The sequence below is a fragment of the Papio anubis genome, chromosome 10 (assembly GCF_008728515.1).
Source record: "Papio anubis isolate 15944 chromosome 10, Panubis1.0, whole genome shotgun sequence".
Classification (NCBI taxonomy): domain Eukaryota; kingdom Metazoa; phylum Chordata; class Mammalia; order Primates; family Cercopithecidae; genus Papio; species Papio anubis.
The window spans coordinates 90,875,621-90,896,581 of record NC_044985.1 but is presented as its reverse complement, the minus strand read 5'-3'; the positions used below and the strand labels follow the sequence as shown (position 1 = coordinate 90,896,581).

The window sequence follows — 20,961 nt, the reverse complement described above, 5'->3', positions numbered from 1 at the left end:
AGTGAGTTCATCCGAGATCTACCAGCTGCCCTGAAACTGACCACGGATGCCTAAGCGAGCACAACCAAGATCACTGCATCATGACCTGTAGATTTGCACCACTTGGTTTTAGAGAGGTTTGGTTTGTAGCATTATTGTACTAACTAATACCTAACTAATTCCTCGTATAAAGGAATAAAGCTCAACTCACAGAAAAACAAATATTAAAACGCAGACATGATTTTTCCTTATTGAAATAGGAAGTATTTTTAGTTAAATGATTTGGTTTCTCTACAACCACAGCACACTGTTCCTCCAGCCATACCCAAGCCACTGGGGTTGAGCAGGCCTGGGCGGGATGCACTTAGAGAAGAGACATGCAGGACACCAGCAGACCCAGCAGCACAGTGGCAGATGTCACCCTTCCAGCACTGTCCGAGTCCCAATGTTTTGCATACACATCATCCAGGACCGACAGCACAGCCTCCATGGTCTCCTCACAAGTGGGCTGGATCTGAGCTTCTGGCAGAACAAACCCATATGTTCCACTGTCCCTCAGCTCAAACGTATATGAGAAGGGAATCCCAATGTCTCGGGCCCAGTCTCTTGAAGACCCTGATGAGGCATCTACAGGTGAAAACATGAAGGCAGAGGTAGAAGTCGCACTTTGAAAGAACAGATTCCTATAGCCTTTTCAGGAACTAAAGGTTCACTTAGTAAAATAAAGAAGCTGTTTTAGATCAGGGTCTCAGGAATAGCTGTCTTCTCTTTCTCCTTGGTTGTAAGCCTCTGCAGGGCGGGAACCACATCTTATTTAGTGTCTCTGTCCCCCATCATACCTGACACTGTGTCTAGCACATGGGGAGGTTTGGCTAAAGTTTCTCAGCTGAGTCACTGACTTGGCAACCTAATATTGCCTGGCAAGAGTGAACTGAGTCATATAAAGAAAGGAACAGAAACAAAATGACCCACAAGAAAAATATTATACAAGTATTTAGAGGGGGGCTTATGGAGGGTGGAGAAGGTGGAGGTTGGGGTTGGGAGAAACAGCGCGCTCTCCTTTCAACTAAATTCTTGTCTTTAGATATTTTTCTCCAGGGCTTTCTTAGCTTGATGGGTCCTCTGGGAACTGAATTGACTGACCAAAGGTCAGTGGACAATGTCCTTCCTGTTAACTCCTGTGCCTTCTAGCTTGCCAGCTCTTTTTAACTGAAGCCAGGGGAAGTTCTGGTCTGAGCCAGCGTATTAATTCTTTTTCTTTTAGTTCATACCTTATCCCTAGAGAGTATAATTCTGGATTTGTACAGACTCCCTTTTATCCTTGGTCATTTTGATTTGTACAACTCCCTGTTGATCCCAGGAACTCTTCTGTTCCTCTCCCGCCTATCTCGCCACCCAAAGTCCACTGACTTCTTTTGTGCCTTAGATACTATTGAAGAGGCAAAAAAAGATACTTACATAAAATATCTGCACTCGATCCAACTCTATAATTGGTTCCATACTTTGCTTTCAATGCATTTGCTGCCTTCTGTCCAACTTGAATCTGTAGGTGGGAAATGCAGAGACAGATATCTGGTGTTTAAAATAAATCCAACAATCCAAGCGTTTGGTGTTTTGTCCAGATTCATCTCCAGAGTTTTAGGCCACCTTTCCAACTTCCCATTGGACGTCTACATCTAGGTAGCCTGCTGGTACCTCAGATTCAACACGCTCAAATCCATTTTCACCATCTATCCCGCTAATAAGGCTGCTCTGACTTTCATATTTCTGGGCTTGCATGCTCTACCAAACACACATGTAGAATTCTGCAGGCATCTCTGATATTCCATCTCTAAAGCAGTTGCCAAGTTGCATTTCCAGTGTCATCATTCTATGTCAGACTCTACCTCTGAAATGGTCTTTCATCTTTTTTTTTTTTTTTTTTTTTTGAGACGGAGTCTCATTCTGTCGCTCAGGCTGGAGTACAGTGGCACTATCTTGGCTCACTGCAACCTCCGCCACCCGGGTTCAAGCGATTCTCCTGCCTCAGCCTCCCAAGTAGCCGGGATTACAAGTGCCTGTCACCGCACCCAGCTAATTTTTGTGGTTTTTTAGTAGAGACAGGATTTCACCATCTTGTCCAGGCTAGTCTTGAACTCCTGACCTCATGATCCACCAGCCTCGGCCTCCCAAAGTGCTGGGATTACAGAGCCACCGCGCCTGGCTGTCTGTGGCATCTTCTAATAGATTTCCATTCCTCTCACCAATCCTTCTTTCAAGTTCTCCCACCTGGCTTCCAGATGAAATTTTGTAGCATACAGCTATGATCAGGATCCTGTGGAAAAGTCTTCAAGAGCTCCTGGTTGCTCACTGAATTAAGTACAAACTTCTCAGCCTAGTTTTTGAGATCCTCTCCAATATGACTCTACCCCACCTTCCCAACACCATATCTTGTCATCCCCCCAGATGATAGTCAAAAACTCGTTTTCCTACCATTCCTCAGCCTTGCCCCATTTTCCTCAGCCTCCATCTTTCCTCAGGATGTTTCCTCCACATGGAATCCCTACCTCTTATCTCTGCTATTGAAATTCTGCCCAGCCGCAAAGGACTTTTTCAAATGCCAACTTCTCCAAGAGGCCTTACCTGATCCCTACAACTGGATTCTATCTCTTCCCACTTTGAATCCCCATAGCCCTTTCTTCATATCTCTCTCTGACTCCCCTCTTCATTTTCCTTATGGTGTTTATCTCTTATAGCATTTCAGAGCTGGAAGTCATGCCCGTCCCCACACCTACCACCACTTCACCTCTGCAGCCCCTTTCCTGAGATCAGAGTCACGTTAGTGAGGCCCAAGTCTACTGGCTGGGCTCATTGACCTTCTGATGCATCTCTTCTAGGTTTGCTGACAGACCCTCTAGGTATTCCCCAGCCTAGACATGTGTGTTCTACCCGTCAGATGGAATATCCCACTGCTTCCCGTGACAGTCTCCCTCCCTGCCTGTACTGTGATCCACCATAGCTTTACCCCTCAGGGCTGACTGACTGCACTCCAGGTGCACCAGCTCCCTGGATACCTGACTAGGGACAGGTCTCATTTTAGGTTCTCTTTCTCCCAGCTCTGTATTGTCCAGCTGAATCCTGAGATGTTGCAGAGTAGTGCTTGTCTAGAGAGGAAACTGGCCCAGCGAAATTCAAAAGGAACAATATTTCTGTTGGCAAAAAGGCAATAAGGATGTTGGGGGGATCATACTGGACGGTTGTGGGCAGTGTTCTTAGGCACTTGAGGCTTTCTGTGTCTGACTAAGATCAGAGAAAAAACACTCTGTCAGACATACTTGCAAGTCACTTGCTCGCTCTCCACTCACTAAGAATGCCATTTTGGCCATTCACCTTCTCCCTCACTTCCTAAAAAGGGATTCTGAGTCTGCCTCAGTTCCTGGGCTTGTGTTATCCAGAATTGAGATAATGGGTAGGAGAGGCTAAAAAAGCTGGTTTAATCATTTACACTGGGAGGAGGTCCAAGAACGGTCTGCTGGAGAGAGAAATTCTGGTAAGGAAATGAGAGTGAGGGGTGGGCAGGATTCAGGGTAGCTGCTGTATGTAATGAAGTTGAGAGAAGGGGCCTGGGAAAAGCATTGTGATTTACCAACCACATTCCCTTCTGAAGTTCTTTAAGAGTCTCTAGCAGAGATACGAGTTGCTTTTAATTATTTTTAATTCCCATGTGGTGTGTGTGTGTGTGTGTGTGTGTGTGTGTGTGTTTTAATGGAACACCATGCTAACTGGTCCATGTGAGGCTTTACCTTTCATTTGAGATATATGCATCAGACCCAGACTATACTTGCCAACCAAATGGTTCCTTGCTTTTTTTTTCTCTTTCCTGCAGCTCACCCTTGACAACAAAATTTTTTTTCTCATTGCCAGCCATCATTTATTTTATCTGACATCATTCCCTTTCCTCAAGTCCTGGCTGTGGGGTAGGAAATAGTCTTTCCAGTTTACCCTTCTTTGTTGATAAAAGAACTTTTGAGTTCTATTTTAATAATTCCATGAGGAATTACTATGGAGAAGCGGAGAGGAGTAAGAGATAGATATGAGAGGCATTCAGTTGTGATCCTCAGCTTAGCTATTTGGGCCCTTCTGAGAAGATAAAATGGAAATCCCCTAGACTTCTGAATCCAACTTCTGTCTCTGGAGGTGGAACTCCTGATTGTACTTCTCTCTCCTTCTGACACTACATTGCAAGGCTATGATAGAGCCAATTTCTTTGCTGCCCTTTTTTTCTCAGCTTACAGGTACTTCCTAATCAAAATAATAAAAACTCATTTGCCAATAGTACATAATATACATTTCTAAAAACCTCTGGCCTGCTTAACAACTCCTTCTCTGGGCCCAGAGAATTTCCTGTAAGCATATATTCAGAGGCAGGCCCACAGAATGGTTGAATAAAGCCCTGGCCTGGTAGGGGTGGCGGCAACAGAGCTTGGGATGGAGTACAGAGGCTGATCCGAAGAGAATTCAAATGGAAAGAATGTAAGCATGTAAAACATTAGAATTCTTATAGCTCTTCTAATTTCCAGAGCAGTTTAGAAAGAGTCTATATATAGTTATGTTTCTCCTACATAGTGATTGCCAAGCTGTCTATCACGTAGTATAATATTTACCATGATTTCTATAAACTTTTGGTTTTGTAAATAATAAAGATTAATTACTAGTCTCTGTTGCTTGTAAATAGTACTAGAAATGGAAATCTCCTTGGAGCAGTTGGCTTGATTCTGTGTCTTTGTGCACTCTATCAAAGCTTGCCCCTGAGAACCTAAAAACACTGCTAAGTAGCTTCAATAAGGTAGACATGTGGTAGTAAAATATTCACAGTCTTTTTATTGAAAAGGCTTGGAGATGACTGTTTATGTGAACTCTTCAGCACCTGAGACTGTAAGAGACACAGAATTGAAGCCATCTTTCTCAATTTGATTTACTGTTTTCTGTATATAGTGCTATGAAGTTGCTAGTTATTCCCTTCTTAGAGTTACTGTCCAGCAGTGGTGGTGCCATTGCCTCAGGTCCCTCCTGCTGTCTTGCTCCTTCTAGCCTCTGGCCACAGCACAGGGCTCTAACCAGACAGTCAATCAGCAGTAGGAGACCCTCCAACCTTTGAATACAAACTTGCAAAATGGTCACATAGTATCTGTTTTCCTGAACCAATTAGAGAATGAAGTACCCAAGAAACATACTGGAATATACTAGCCTCCTTTTTCTGTTGGTGGAAGACCCCTTTCCATCAAACATCTCTAATTACCTGTCTTTGGAGATTCATTTGTGTTTGTCACAGACCCCTTTAAGCAGAAGGTAGGAATCTACAACAAATATCCCCAAAACTGGGAAAAAGGGAGCATTCTGGGCTTCTTGACTGAAATATCTGCTTCTGTATATTTCTTTATTGAAGAAATAGAACTTCCAGTTCTCACAAATGAGAAGGAAATAGCGCATAGTTGACTGGGAATCTAGCTGATAGACTCCTAGAAGTTGCACACCCTTTCTGAGCAGAGAGAGGCAGTGTGAGGTAGTGGGATGATGAATGTGTCCTCTGGAGTCTAAAGACATGAGTTCCAGCCTGGGCCCCACCACTTTCTATTTATAGAGTTCAGAAGATAAAGTTAACTCAGAGTTTCAATTTCTATACTCCAAAGTGAATGTAATATATTATCATGAGGGTCAAAGGAGATAATAGCTATAAATCTCTCTGTAAATTGTAAAGATCTAGGCAGATGTTAGTTATTTCCACGTGTTACAAAATGATCATGCAGTACAAGTGTTCCTGGACCAAGAAAAGAAAGAATAATTGCAAGAAAGGTACTTGAGTATTGTTGGATGTTTTTGAGTGTTGGGAGAAGGGCTCCCTCCAACATAGGTCTATAGTAGTTTTTCTTTTAGTGTTCAGGCCTTGTGTCTTCTGGGCTGTGCTCCAGAGGGAGATGTGCAAGAGGTGTAACCTAACCAAGAGGTCATCAGGCCTCTGTGATATTAAGAACAGAGCAAGCTTAGCCCCACTCCTTCTCAGCATTTGCATATAAAGAGGAGCATGTTTTTTAAAAAAATAAAAAGATAAACAGAAAATAACAAGTGTTGGCAAGAATGTGGAGAAACCCTTAGGTACTGTTGGTGGGAATATCAAATGGAGCAGCCTCTATAAAAAACAGTATGGTGGTTCCCCCCAAAATTAAAAATAGCGTTGCTATTAGTGATCCAGCAATTACATTTTGGATATGAATCCACAAAAATTGAAAGCAGAGTCTTAAGAGAGATTCACACATGCATATTCAGAGCAGCATTGTTCACAATAGCCAAAAGGTGGAAGCAACCCAAGTGCATCCATTGGCAGATAAGTGGATGGGATGAACAAAATGTAGTGTATACACACAGTGGAATGTTATTTGGCTTTACGAAGGAAGAAAATTACGATACACCCTACAACATGGGGAAACTTGGGATAATATGCTTAGTGAAAGCCAGTCATAAAAAGACAAATACTGCATGATTCTATTATATGAGGTATCTAGAGTAGTCAGATTCATAGAAACAGACAGTAGAGTGATGGTTGCCAGGGACTCGTATAGGAAGAAATGGAAAGTTGTTTAATGGGCATAGTTTCAATTATGCAAGATGAAGAAGTTCTGGTGATTGGCTGCATAACAATGTGAATATACTTAACACTACCAAACTGTATACTTTAAAAATGGTTAAGATAGTAAATTTTATGTTTATTTTACTACAATTAAAAATGGAAAAAAAATAAGAAATAAAAGGAAAACAAATATTGCAATTTGCAATTCTAAATTTACCCTCTCTTTGATTTGTGTCTGTTGTCCTCTGGTTCACAAAAGGGCAAAGAGCCCAGTCCTTCTCAGTAATTCTGCCCAAGAGTGCTTGGGTAAACACAGCTTCAGAGAAGGACCCGGATAAGACCAAAAACAGTTTCCCAAATGCAAGCTCCAGCTTGCATTTTGCTGGCACTTCCCCTTACAAATAATCCTAAGCAAATACTGAAGGAAGAGTTTAGAAGAAAATAGAGCATTGTGTTTAGCAGAGAAGAGAGCAGATATTATTTAGCCATGTTATTTTAGATATGCCATATTCCACTAACAGCTGGCAAGTTCTTGAAAGCATGGTTCAAAAGCTGTAATTGCTGAACGGAGCTTCAAGAGAATTTACAGAAATGAAAGTGCATTCCTGCAGATTATTAACATAATCATCTCATTTATATTATAGATGAATACCTAAGATGTCTCCCAACTTGACACTTTATGAAACAGGTAGTTAATTAACGTAGGTAAAGCAGCATTTAACCCAAAGCCTTCCCAGCAGGCGTCTGGCAAGGTGCAAAAGCAGGAAAAAGAATATAGGGATAAGCAGAGAGAACAAAAGGGCAACTGGAGCCAAAATCTTGGAAATGGAAATCAGAAAAAGGAAGGCAGAGGTCTTGCTGAGGTTTTTCTGGAGGCCTTGGTGCTGTGGACTCACCATTTCTGGGTGGTTACTTGATTTATTTTTGGTGTAGCCATAAGGTGTGAGAATTAACTGCCCATAAGAGTGCATGGTCAGGAAGCACAAAATATCGTCCTTCTTGCTCTCTACAAAGCTGGCAACGGCTTTAGTCTCTGGTTCAGACACTGGCCCTGTCCCACAGAATGTTTGATCTTGGCAGTTTCTAGATGCGCCAATGCCTAGAATATGGAAGAAACCACAAAGAAGGCTGCATGATCTCAGTTTGGAAATGACCAATGGCAAGGAGTCATCCATACTCAGGGCATCTGTGAGTAGAATCAGTGCCTGCCCTTGGTTGAGTTAGTCCTGGCTAGATTAGTCAACTTGTATAGTCACTGAAGGATAACCATTCTAGAAGGAACTCAGAGTGGCAGAAAGGGATAACGTTAGGATTTAGAAACACACTCCATGCTTCCATGGCCCAGGAAAGGGGCTACAAAATGAAATGGCATTTTAGTATACTTTTACTTAAACCTGTAGTGGGCCCTGAAACAAATGCCTGGAAAGCAGTTCTTGGGTTCCTGGGTAAGGTTCTGACGTTGTCTTTTTGATTTAAGTCTCTCCTTCATGTCTTACTAGCTTGAGTCTCATTAGAGCTATTTAGCAAGGACATAAGTGGTCTGTAATCCTCATTAATAATAATAAGAATGATCAGCTGAGCACCTCTTATCTGCCAGGTACTGTACCCAACACTTCCTAAGTAGCATCCCATTTAATCCCCACAACAACCTACTGATAAGGTAGGGTTACTGTGACCCACATTTTTACATAAAAGAAAACTAAAGCAGAGAGATGAAGCAGTTTTTTCAAGACCACACAGCTGCCAAGTCTCAATTTTAACCCTTCCCATCTGGTTAATGGCAATGTTCTCAGCCATTCCTCCTTCTTTATTTGCTTCCAATTCACTGGGCATATTGAGATTTGGAAACATGAAAATGCCATAAGGAGAGAAAAATGTTTGGTTTGTTTACTGCCCACCCCCTGCTATGAAATAATCTGCAAGGATAAGTCTCTGATTTTTCTTTTCTTTATGATAATTCATATATTTAAAAACAAAGGGATGGATTTGAAATATATCCACACTGGTCTAGGTCTGCTTTGTTCTTGTTTAGCCAGCCTCACTTGAAGAGAGTCCTGTACTGGAATGCTGATAGCTCTTACTATCTAGATGATATTATCCTGTTAGAGGGAATAAAACTCATTAGGAAGCCCAGAAAGCTGTACCATATTAGATGTTTATTTTCAAAAATTATACATTTAGTAATTCATCTCTTTTCTTACTTCTCAGCTTTATATTTGTTCATAATTCATCTACTAAGCAGGTACTTACTGCACCAAGATGCATTGAAATTTCGATTGAGATCCGTCCCAAAACATGTGCCATTATTATGGGGTGAACGGGATTTCCTCCAAAGACGATCCTGTAGCAGAGGAACATAGGGATGTTGCTGTTCTAAGGTTTCATAAATCACAGTGTTGGTGATGATAGGTGGTCCTTGAACATGAAAAATGTTTCCTGGGATTATCTGGAAGAACTTCCCTTTAACATTAGGCAGCTTGTGTGTGTAATTTTTAGTCTTACAGATGGGCTAGCAGCCCCCAATAATAGGAACATCTGTACAACCAAAAGTATACATACATGTAAACAATTAAATTGGAGGAAGTAGTTTGGCCTTTTCCTCATGAGCAGATTAGCAGTGCCTGTGGACGTGATCTGCTTACTCAGGGAACGTTTGCTTTGGAGTCATTTTTTACGTCCAAGTGATACGGGATGAAAGGGAAATAGCTTGACAGATGGAAAAAGGCCGTTCCAGGTGTGTCAGAGATGGTCTCTGCACATTTCTGGAAGCTGAAGACTGATGAATGGAGATGGGAATAAAGACAAGTGTCATCAGACAAGCACAGAGGGAGGACTGGATTCACACACCCGGCCAGAAAGGCTATTCCAGAGAAAGGGGCCCCTGAAGTCCTTAGGGGAGCAATGGAAAAGAGGAGGCAATGAATACTCTCTAGAAATAGGGGCTCTTATTTGAGGAGTGATAGACTTCAGGGACATTTTAAAGAGACAGTTGTCTGCTGCATAAAAAGCCTTTATGTGATGTTTGCCCCCTGTGTGAATGAGTGCATTGAGAAATGTAGGCTGGTTTTGTGTTGATACATTATTCATTCCCTTTATGCTTCTAGAACTGATTTGACATGGATGCAAGTTGGTACATGAATTTTTATCAATATAATCCTAATGGGGTGGCAGGCAATCCACAAACATTAAGAAGATGGAAGAGAAGAGGAAGAAACAAAGAAAAAACCTGTAATGGACTTCAACTCTAAAAAGGCCTTAGGCTTCCTCAGGCCTAAACTTAGTGTAGATGGTTTGATTAAAGATGTTAAGCTGATTTTTATCCCAAATGGGGTTCCTTTCTTTACATAGGTATAAAATATTTTTAGAGCTGGAATGGCTAACGCTGAAAAATTAACCTGAATTGAGCTTTAGTTCATGAATGCATCCCAAGACCAAACATGGTGTACTCACAGTTGTCCAAGTGTAGATATAACCATCTATGTTAAGAACTGGAAGGACATAGAAGTCCAGGTTCCTAAGGAGCTTGCGTATCCTTGAGTTGTCTTTATAGTTTTGTAGAATCTGGAAATTTAAGAAAGAAATGTTCAGAATTATTTTGAGAAGAGATCTTTTCTCTCTTAATTTCCTACCAATTTCAACTTGATTATAAGAGGTGACTGCACATCAAACCTCCACCCTCCAGCCCCCAAGCCCTCCTCCGTTGTCTTATTACGGTAGTTGTTCCCAAATTTTATCACACATCAGAATCACTGAGGGACCTGTTAAGACACAGATTGCTGACCTCTGCTCTCCCTTACCCCATTCACCTCCTGCCATCCCTGTCTCCGCATGTTTCTAATTCACTAGGTTTGAAATGGAGCCCAAGGCTTTGCATTTCTAGTAAGTTTACAGTTGTATTTATACTGTTGACCTGGGGACAACACTCTGAGAACTACTCTTTAGGGGTTTCTCTGTGTTTGGGTTTCTGAGAAAACTGACCAAGAGAGTATTCTGTATTACTTTTAAAGGTTTCTTATTCCCTCAAGGGAGGATTATAAGTAATACACAAAAATTCACTATGCTGGGTATTTTCTGTATGCTAAATCTCTTAATCCACACTACAGACCCATGAAGTAGTTATTTCATACTCTTTTTACAGATGAAAAACTAGAAAATTGGCCGGGCATGGTGGCTCACACCTGTAATCCCAGCACTTTGGGAGGCCAGGGCGGGTAGATCGCCTGAGATCAGGGGTTCCAGACCAGCCTGACCAACATGGAGAAACCCCATCTCTACTAAAAATATAAAATTAGCTGGGCATAGTGGTGCATGCCTGTAATACCAGCTACTCAAGAGGCTAAGGCAGGAGAATCGCTTGAACCCAAGAGGCAGAGGTTGCATTGAGCTGAGATAGCCCATTAAACTCCATCCTGGGCAATAAGAGCAAAACTCCGTCTCAAAAATACAAAAACAAAAACAAAACCTAGAAAATTTGCCAAATACTATTAGAAAGAGGCACAGACAGGATTCAAACTCATCTCTGACTCCATAGACATTTGTTCTTCTACATTTAGATATGTTTACTCTCCAATAAAAATTATTTTGGATGCACTGGAAAGAGATCAGAATATTCAGTTTTCAGTGAAGTTACTCATTAATTTTATTTCACTTGAGGTGAAGGATTAGCACAGTAAAGAGTTGCATCACTAACATGTGAAAGAAGCATGGTTTGTAAGTAGCCAAGAAGTGACAGGTATTTTATGGGAGTGATTTACCAGTATGAGGAAGCTAAAGATACTTACTTCTTTGACAAACCATTGGCAAAAAGCAGGAGCAATCCATTCTCTGGCGTGAATTCCACAGTCCATCCAAATGATCTTTTTGGGATTACCAGATGGTTGGCTGATCTGGAGAAGACATCCATGCCCCATTATGAAACAATTGCTGATTATTGTAAGCCACTGTGCAAAGTGATGAGATTTTTAATTCCCCTAGAGGTCCCTGTTTTAAATCCACTCTGCTGTTTCAAGAGGGAGGCAAGGATGCTAATGAGACAGCCATCAATATGATTCTTTCCTCTGCTACTCTTGTTCTCCTGCCAGTTACCCTGATAGTTGTTCTCAGGACCATACACTGACTCCCCATGGTACCCACCCCAAAAATGATCTTGCCTATACCTTAAATTATTCCCTAACTATAGATAAAAGCATAACCTCTAATCCACAAGCTAAGAGGCTAAATATGGATAAACTTTATAAAACCTTTGCACTTAGAGTTCACTTTGAGTGGTGAAGTGCACAAGAGGTTATATTCAAGAATCATAGGTCTTTAAAATGAATCCCAATCTCCACTCAAAATTCTTGAAATTTCAAATGGATTCAATTACACAAATTCCCCTTCCCCTGAGAGACTCCCTGACTCCCTGCCAGCCCAATCTTCTTTCCTTCTCCCCATTTGCTATTCTCGTACATCAGTGCAGCCTCACTCTAAGGAAGATTCCCCTCTTTCAGAGGGGTGGGTGGGTGGGAATTAATCTGCTAACTGTGGATTCTCTTTGGTGAAGAGGCTGTTAACACTCCCATGCTTAGAACAGTCACGTCTGTTTTGGATTTGTAAATAGCCTAGACCATGGCTATTTGTTGAAAACCACTGGGAGCTGGGGTGATGAAGGCTCCCTTCCTCTCTATGAGAAACTTACAAAATTAAATAAATACATGACTGGATCTATCATATTCAAGGAATTTTCTCCTTTTAGCCTCATCTGTTTTCCAAATTGTCAGGACAATTCCTAATCCACCTCTTACCTTAATTTTTTTTTTTTTTTTTTGAGACAGAGTCTCGCTCTGTCACCCAGGCTATTGTGCTGTGGAGTGATCTCGGCTCACTGTGACCTCCACCTCCCGGGTTCAAGCGATTCTCCTGCCTCAGCCTCCCAAGTAGCTGGGACTACAGGCATGTGCTACCACGCCCAGCTAATTTTTGTATTTTTAGTAGAGATGAGGTTTTACCATGTTAGCTAGGATGGTCTTGATCTCCTGACCTCGTGATCCACCCGCCTCGGCCTCCCAAAGTGCTGGGATTACAGGCGTGAGCCACCGCACCCTCTTATAATTCTCTTATAATTAGCCTTTTTATGAGTACATGTATGCTAACTACATGTTTATCTTTATCAACTCTTTATTATGTGCATGTTCTCTTCTTTATAATATGCCCCAGGCAGAGGATATTTAGATGTCTTTTTGACTGCTTTAGCATAGACTTGGATGGCCTATGGAAAATCAGGTAGGCAGGTGCTCCATGCTTAATATGTCAACCAGTTGCTCACATAATCCCTGGGTAAATTCTATTTCAGAGCCAATAATTTTTTAAGAGTTGTAGTTAACTCTCAAATTTAGGGCTGTGCTTTGTAAATTAACACACCTACACTAAGTAGTAAGAGAGCAGTGAACTAAGTAATGCTGGTTCTTAATGTCCTACTACTTTAGTAGTGGTTCTTAAACAGTGGTCCAGGACCAGTGGTATCAGCATCACCTAGGAACTTGTTAGAAATGCACAGTGGTATCGCTTCTCAGCCTTTTGGCTATGATCAAGTGTAAAAATGCACTGTGGTTCTGAAACTTGAGTGTGTATCAGAATCACCTGGAGGAAGGCTTGTTAAAACAGATTGTTGGGCTCCAACCTCTGAGTTTCTGATTTAGTAAACCTTTGCAGGGACCTGAGAGTGTGCATTTGTAACAAGCCCTCAGGTGGTGGTGGTGGTGGTGATGCTGCTGCTGCTGCTGCTGCTGCTGCTGATGATGATGATTTAAGTGCTGCCCTTTGAAAACCACTGGTTTGGTGCAGAGATTGTCAACTCTAGCTACACATTAGAATCACCTAGAGAGTGTTCGAAGTACACCCGGTCCCATCCTGAAACAACTGGGTCAAAATCTCTAACCAACTTAGGTGGAGTCTAGGCATAAGGATTATTGGCAGCTCCCAGGTGATTTTAATTTGCAGCCCGAATTGAAAAATCACTGGTCTAGAACCAGGAGCCCAAGGGTCCTGGCCCTGTGGAAAAATGGCTTTTTGGTCCCAAATACTTTTGGTCATGTTGCATGCAAAAGGGGTAGGAGATGCTGGAGACCTGGTTATACCCCTGGCTATACTGACATCTGGCTATGTGGCCTTTCACAAGTCACCTCACTTCTCTGGATCTTTGTTCCCTTAACCATAAAAGGAAGAAGCTAAAAATGAAGGTTATCTGTGGTTTTCAAACATGTTTCTTTTTTTAAAAGAACGTTTTAAAATTTAAAAATATAAACAAAATAACAACTTAAAATACAGATGAAAAGTGAACAGGCTCTGGTTGAAGCACGAGTGGACATTGTCCACTTCTGGGCCCTGCTGTTTTTCAGCCCTACCCCCATGGTCCCACTCAATTCTTCCAAATTCTCTTCACTCCTGAACTTGATTTCACCCAGATGATTAAGGCAAGAACATCTACGAGTTTTGAACTTTAAGAGCCCAGTTTGGGGTGGAAAAAGCAAAGTGATTCTGCATAGCCTCTTTTCCACACTTCTGATTAGAGTCTCTGAATAGTAAACACATATCCTCAGATTGGATAATTCTCCCGGTAAGGTAATTCTCAGCCTTCTCACTCACCTTCAAATAATACATGGGGTGGGTCTCGTAGGTCACTCCTAGGAAATGCTGTGTCACCACTTCCTTGTACTTCTCACTGATCTCTCTCATCCACTGATAGATCTGAAACAGCAAGGGAGGACTGTGGCTATCAGCAGGAAGATTGTTTGCATGCCTCTGATTAAGATAACTGCTTCTTTCACTGACACATTGAACTCTGTTATCTTTGCTCTAGACTGCAACAGCCGTGTGGTAAAAGAAACAGAAAAGTAAACCTCCAATCTTTCCCTTTCTTTTACAATCTGTTCTCTCACCAAGTCTTAGGATCTAACATTGCACTTTCAAATAAGTTATTAAGAATTAACAGCTTGAATAACCCACCAGTAACACTTCAGAAACATTGTGTAACCGTACATCCTTCAATTGACCACCAGCCTTAGCTTTCATGTGGCACACAATCATGCCAGAAATTTCAGGTCAGGCTTATTTTGTGAGATTTTCTTCCATCTTTATGGATCCCAGTGATATCTTTTGCTGATATCCATGCGATATGGTTTGACTGTGTCTCTACCCAAATCTCATCTTGAATTCTGTAATCCCCACATGTCATGGGAGGGACCCTGTGGGAGGTAATTGAATCATGGGTGTGGGCTTTTCCCATGCTGTTCTCACGATAGTGAATAAGTCTCACAAGATCTGATGGATTTAGAAGGTGCTACCCCCAACCCCCTTCGCTCTGCACTTCTCCTTGCTGCTGCCATGTGAAGAAGGACTTGTTTGTTTCCCCTTCCACCATGATTGTAGTTTCCTGAGGCCTCCCCAGCCCTGCTGAACTGTAAGTCAATTAAATCTCTTTCCTTTATGAATTACCCAGTCTCTTGTATGTCTTCACAGCATTGTGAAAATGGACTAATACAGTATATTAGTACTAGTAGAGTAGGGTCCTTCTATAAGGATACCTGAAAATGTGGACATGACTTTGGAACTGGGTGAAAGGCAGAGGTTGGGAACAGTTTGGAGGGCCCAGTAGAAGAAAGAAAAATGTGGAAAAGTTTGGAACTTCCTAGAGACTTATTGAATGGCTTTGACCAAAATACTGATAGTGATATGGACAATAAGGTCCAGGCTGAGGTGGTCTCAGATGGAGATAAGGAACTTGCTGAGAATTTAAGCAAAGGTGACTCTTGTTATGCTTTAGCAAAGAGACAGGAGGCATTTTGCCCCTGCCCTAGAGATCTGTGGAACTTTGAACTTGAGAGAGATGATTTAGGGTATCTGGAGGAAGAAATTTCTAGGGAGTAAAGTGTTCAAGAGGTGACACAGCATAAAGGTTTGGAAAATTTGCAGCCTGACAATGCAATAGAAAAGAAAAACTAATTTTCCGGGGAGAAATTCAAGCCTGCTGCAGAAATTTGCATAAGTAATCAGGAGCCAATTGTTAATCACCAAGAGAATGGGAAAATGTCTCCAGGGCATGTGAGAGACCTTCACAGCATCCCCTCCCATCACAGGCCTGGAGGCCTAGGAGGAAAAATTGGTATCATGGGCCAGATTCAGGGCCCCCCTGTTCTGTGCAGCATAGGAACTTGGTGCTCTGTGTCCTAGCTGCTTCAGCCATGGCTAAAAGGGGCCAAGGTACAGCTCAGGCCATGACTTCAGAGGGTGAAAGCCCAAAGCCTTGGCAGCTGCCACATGGTATTGAGCCTGCAGGTGCGCAGAAGTCAAGAACTGAGGTTTGGGAACCTCCACCTAGATTTCAGAGGATGCATGTAAATGCCTGGATGTCCAGGCAGAAGTGTGCTGCAAGGGCAGAGCCCTCATGAAGAACCTCATGAAGAACTGCTAGGGCAGTTCAGAAGGGAAATGGGGGGTTGGAACCCCACACAGAGTCCCCACTGGGGCACTGCCTAGTAGAGCTGTGAGAAGAGGGTCACCATCCTCTGGACCCCAGAATGGTAGATCCACTGACAGCTTGCACCCTGCACCTGGAAAAACTGCAGACACTCAATGGCAGCCCATGAAAGCAGCCAGGAGTGGGGCTGTACCTTGTAAAGGCACAGGGACAGAACAGTCCAAGGTTGTAGGAGCCCACCTCTTGCATCAGCATGACCTGCATGTGAGACATGGAGTCAAGGGAGATTATTTTGGAGCTTTAAGATTTAATTACTGCTCTATTGAATTTCAGACTTGCTTGGGGCCTGTGGCCCCTTTGTGTTGGCCAATTTTTTTTCCATTTGGAATGGTTGTATTTACCCAATGCCTGTACCCCCATTGTTTCTAGGAAGTAACTGACTTGCTTTTGATTTTAAAGGCTCATAGGTGGAAGGGGCTTGCCTCATCTCAGATGAGACTTTGGACTGTGGACTTTTGAGTTAATGCTGAAATGAGTTAAGACTTTGCGGGACTGTTGAGAAGGCATGATTGGTTTTGAAATGTGACAACATGAGATTTGGGAAGGGCCAGCAGTGGAATACATTGGTTTGGTTGTGTCCCCTCTCAAAACTCATCTTGAATTGTAGTTTCCATAATCTCCATATGTCATGGGAGGAACCTGGTGGGAGGTGATTGGATCATGGGGTGGGAGACAAGCTTTCCTGAGCTGTTCTCATGATAGTGAATAAGTCTCAGGAGACCTGATGGTTTTATAAAGGGCAGTTCCCTTGCACACACTCTCTTGCCTGCTGCCCCCACGTAAGACATACCTTTGCTCCTCCTTCACATTCCACCATGATTGTGAGGCCTCCCCAGCCATGTGGAACTGTGAGTCCATTAAACCTCTTTCCTTTATAAATTACCCAGTCTCGGGTGTGTCCTTATAGCAGCATGAGAACGGACTAATACACCATGGTTCCAAGATTAGAGAAGACCTGAGTATGGCCTTCTCACATGTTCTCACATGCCAACAGAAGTTTCTGTATCAAGTCCTAAGCTAGTTGTTTTGATTCAATTGAGTAGACCTGAATAGTGGCTGATTTACTTACAAGTCTTATGTTGTGCTTAGAAAGAGTTCTTACACCTTGGTCTGGAAGTCCATAACTTGGGGTTCCGTAACAGTGAATGCAATAAGAAAATTCACAAACATAAGACATATTCAGACAATCATCAGCATTTCACACCTCTTACAATCAATTTCTATATAGTTGATGTCTCTGACAGACAACAACCAAGAGTTATAGTAAATATAGTAAATAATATATTTATTATTATTTACTAAATATAGTAAATAATATACAGTTATTATATATAGTTAATTGGCCAGGTGTGGTGGCTCACACCTGTAATCCCAGCACTTTGGGAGGCCAAGGTGGGTGGATCAAGAGGTCAGGAGTTCAAGACCAACCTGGCAAAGATGGTGAAACCCTATCTCTACTAAAAATACAAAAAAAATTAGCTGGGCATGGTGACTGGTGCCTGTAATCTCAGCTACTCAGGAGGCTGAGGCAGAGAACTGCTTGAACCCAGGAGGTGGAGGTTGCAGTGAGCTGAGATTGCCCACTGCACCCCAGCCTGGGCGACAGAGCAAGACTCCATCTCAAAAAAAAAAAAAAAGTTAATTGAGGGATAACAAATATCCTATTTGAAAATTGTTATATCTCAATTGACATTCATTTTAGCATGGGACAGGTAGAGATAAAATTTATTATAACAGTAATAATACTTACTCGAGTGAGGGTATTTTCATTTCAGTCTATTCACTGAAAAGAATAACAGCTTACCACAAGTGTAGTTGCGTTTATATCTGTGATGGGACTAGGTCAGATGCAGATGCCTTAAGTCTTGAGAGAGCTACAAATAGCAGCCAGTAGCAGCAACAAATATTTTTTATTTATTGCTTGTTCAGTACATAGTAGTATTGTTTATTTCATTTACTCTCACAACAATGCTACAAGATAGATACTACTATTTCTGTTTCACAGATGAGGAAGCTGAGGATTAAAAAGTTTAAGTGTCTTTGTGAAAGTCACACTGCCAGCAAGTGCTCAAGCCAGGTGTGAACACATCTCTGATACCAGGTCATAAAGCGTCCATGGGCCATACTGGACCTTTTCAAAACTGTAGAACTTTCAGTACTTTGGGGTGACTACTATATAAGAAAGTGTAAATCTTTTCTTGTACTTGTTGAAAAAAATTTTGGAAAATATGAATATATTCCCAAATGCTGAGAGAATAAATTGGTAAAGGTCATTTGAAGGGCAAATTGTGCATTTATATAAAAATGTAGACATGCAATGTGACCCAGTAACTCTATTTAGAAATTTATACCTCAAAAAAGATTTGCATAATGTCACATACATACACACATGTACATAAGTAGAAGCTAATTTTTCACTGTATCCAATTTTGGAAACCACCAAACTTAATAGCAATACAAATATTTCTTTTTTGGGGAGAGAAGCTATGATTCAGTTTATTTTCATATAAATTGTAAAACATTAAATAATATTTTGACCTTTCCAGTTTTACTGTATGGAGATTACAGAGGGTGTGGTTGTAAGGTATAATTTACATGGTCTTGTCTATTTATACTTAAAAGGTACATTCAACATAATTTTTTTTGGTTCCATCCCCTTTTTTAAAAAATTATACTTTAAGCTCTAGGATACATGTTCACAACATGCAGGTTTGTTACATAGGTATACATGTGCCATGTTGATTTGCTTCACCCATCAACTCGTCATTTACATTAGGTATATCTCCTAATGCTATCCCTCCCCCAGACTCTTACCCCCCTATTGGCCCTGGTGTGTGATGTTCCCCTCTCTGTGTCCATGTGTTCTCACTATTCAAATCCCACTTATGAGTGAGAACATGTGGTGTTTAGTTTTCTGTCCTTGTGATAGTATGCTTAGAATGATGGTTTCCAGCTTTATCCATGTCCCTGCAAAGGACATGAATTCATCCTTTTTTATGGCTGCGTAGCATTCCATGGTGTATAGGTGCCACATTTTCTTAATCCGGTCTATTATTGATGGACATTTGGGTTGGTTCCAAGTCTTTGCTATTGTGAATAGTGCCGCAATAAACATATGTGTGCCTGTGTCTTTATCACAGAATGATTTATAATCCTTTGGGTATATGCCCAGTAATAGGATTGCAGGTCAAATGGTATTTCTAGTTCTAGATCCTTGAGGAATCGCCACACTCTCTTCCACAATGGTTGGACTAATTTACACTCCCACCAACAGTGTAAAATCATTCGTATTTTTCCACAACCTCTCCAGCATTTGTTGTTTCCTGACTTTTTAATGATTGCCATTCTAACTGGCGTGAGATGGTATCTCATCATGGTTTTAATTTGCATTTCTCTAATGACCAGTGATGATGAGCATTTTTTCATATGTCTGTTGGCTGCATAAATGTCTTCTTTTGAGGAGTGTTTGTTCATATCCTTTGCCCACTTTTTGATGGGGATGTTTTTTTCTTATAAATTTGTTTAAGTTCCTTGTAGATTCTGGATATTAGCCCTTTGTCAGATGCATAGATTATAAAAAAAATTTTTAAAGTTTTCCCCTCTTAAGAACTACTGCATGTGTCCTGTAAATCCTACAAAAAATACATTTCAGCTAAATATGATTCAATCAGAAGGCTTCTCCACCTCACACTCATGTAAACAGCAATGCTGGCCAGCTTAAACTTGCTAAGAACTTGACAAACAAAAATAAAATTTAATTCTGGTTCATGTTCACAGCAGCAAAACTGGCTCATTGGGATGTTCTTGACCATTTTCTTTTTGTTATTAATTTTTAAAAATTTCATCTCACCAGCTTTTATAGCTTCAGTGGTGGTGGTGGGTAAGGAGATGTTCAGGAATCCCTTAAACTCAATGTATTGACAGATCTTAACACCACATTTTCAGCCTCTCTAATGCATGGATATTAATAGTGAACCATTCTTTGCCTGTTCGAAAGTGGGTTGTGACCACCACCAACCTCCCGCCATGTGTCCTTCCTTACCTCTCCCATGGGGTGGTATATGTTATAGGAATACGTCTCCAGGCTCCGTGGACTGACTGGCTTGTCCACAATCTCTTGTCTGTGTTGTGCTAAGGATCTGCAAAGGGAAGAAAGTAAGAGGAAAAGCAGTGATGAAACTGGGATATCCTGAGGGTTGGTGGGTTGATGAAAAAGGTAGTAGAATCAGTGTGCACAGGATTTGGAGGACAAAGGCCTGCGTTGGAGTCCTTGGGTCTGTGACTTACTAATTGTGAGACCTTAGGCAGCCATTGAGCCACTCTGAGCTGAAGTTTCTTCATCTGTAGAGTGAGGACAATTATTCCAACCTTGCGGTTTGATTCGACAAAATGTTGTAGATACAAATAAAATTTGTATATGAAATAATAACTCAGATTTATTGAAGTGAAACTTACAAGACATGCACTGTTCTAAGCAATTTAAATCTCATTTACTTCTCTCTAAAACTCTGAGATAGGTACTCTTGTTATCTCCGTTTCAGAGATGAAGAAACTGAATCACAGGGAAAGTGTTATTAGGGATTTAAACCCTGACAGTCTGACTGAAGACCCTGCAATATTAACTACTCTACTGCATATAATAGTGAGAACTAATATTTTTTTGCAATGGTATATGTTTTTAAAAATAAACTTTATTATTTAGCACACTTTCAGGTTCACATAAAAATTAAGCAGAAAATACAGATAGTTCCCATTTACCCGCTATTCTCACACATGCAGAATCTTCCCCACTATAGACATCCCACACCACAGTGATACATTGGTCAGAATCAATGAACTTACTTTGACACATCATTATCACCCA

At 41.4% G+C, this 20,961-nt stretch overlaps 1 protein-coding gene across 1 annotated transcript in view; it reads right to left on the bottom strand.

Annotated features, from left to right (window-relative positions):
* Positions 1-220: 220 nt before the first annotated feature.
* The window catches only part of CPO (carboxypeptidase O), a 31,517-nt gene continuing 10,776 nt past the window's right edge, over positions 221-20,961 (bottom strand). The window contains exons 2-9 of the mRNA XM_003907864.4: positions 20,140-20,236; positions 14,207-14,308; positions 11,365-11,469; positions 10,034-10,144; positions 8,834-8,924; positions 7,480-7,682; positions 1,438-1,522; positions 221-606 (exon numbers count right to left, since the gene is read on the bottom strand). Of these exons, the coding sequence (XP_003907913.2) occupies positions 344-606; positions 1,438-1,522; positions 7,480-7,682; positions 8,834-8,924; positions 10,034-10,144; positions 11,365-11,469; positions 14,207-14,308; positions 20,140-20,236 (1,057 nt within the window). The 3' untranslated portion in view covers positions 221-343. The remainder of the gene's footprint in view (positions 607-1,437; positions 1,523-7,479; positions 7,683-8,833; positions 8,925-10,033; positions 10,145-11,364; positions 11,470-14,206; positions 14,309-20,139; positions 20,237-20,961) is intronic.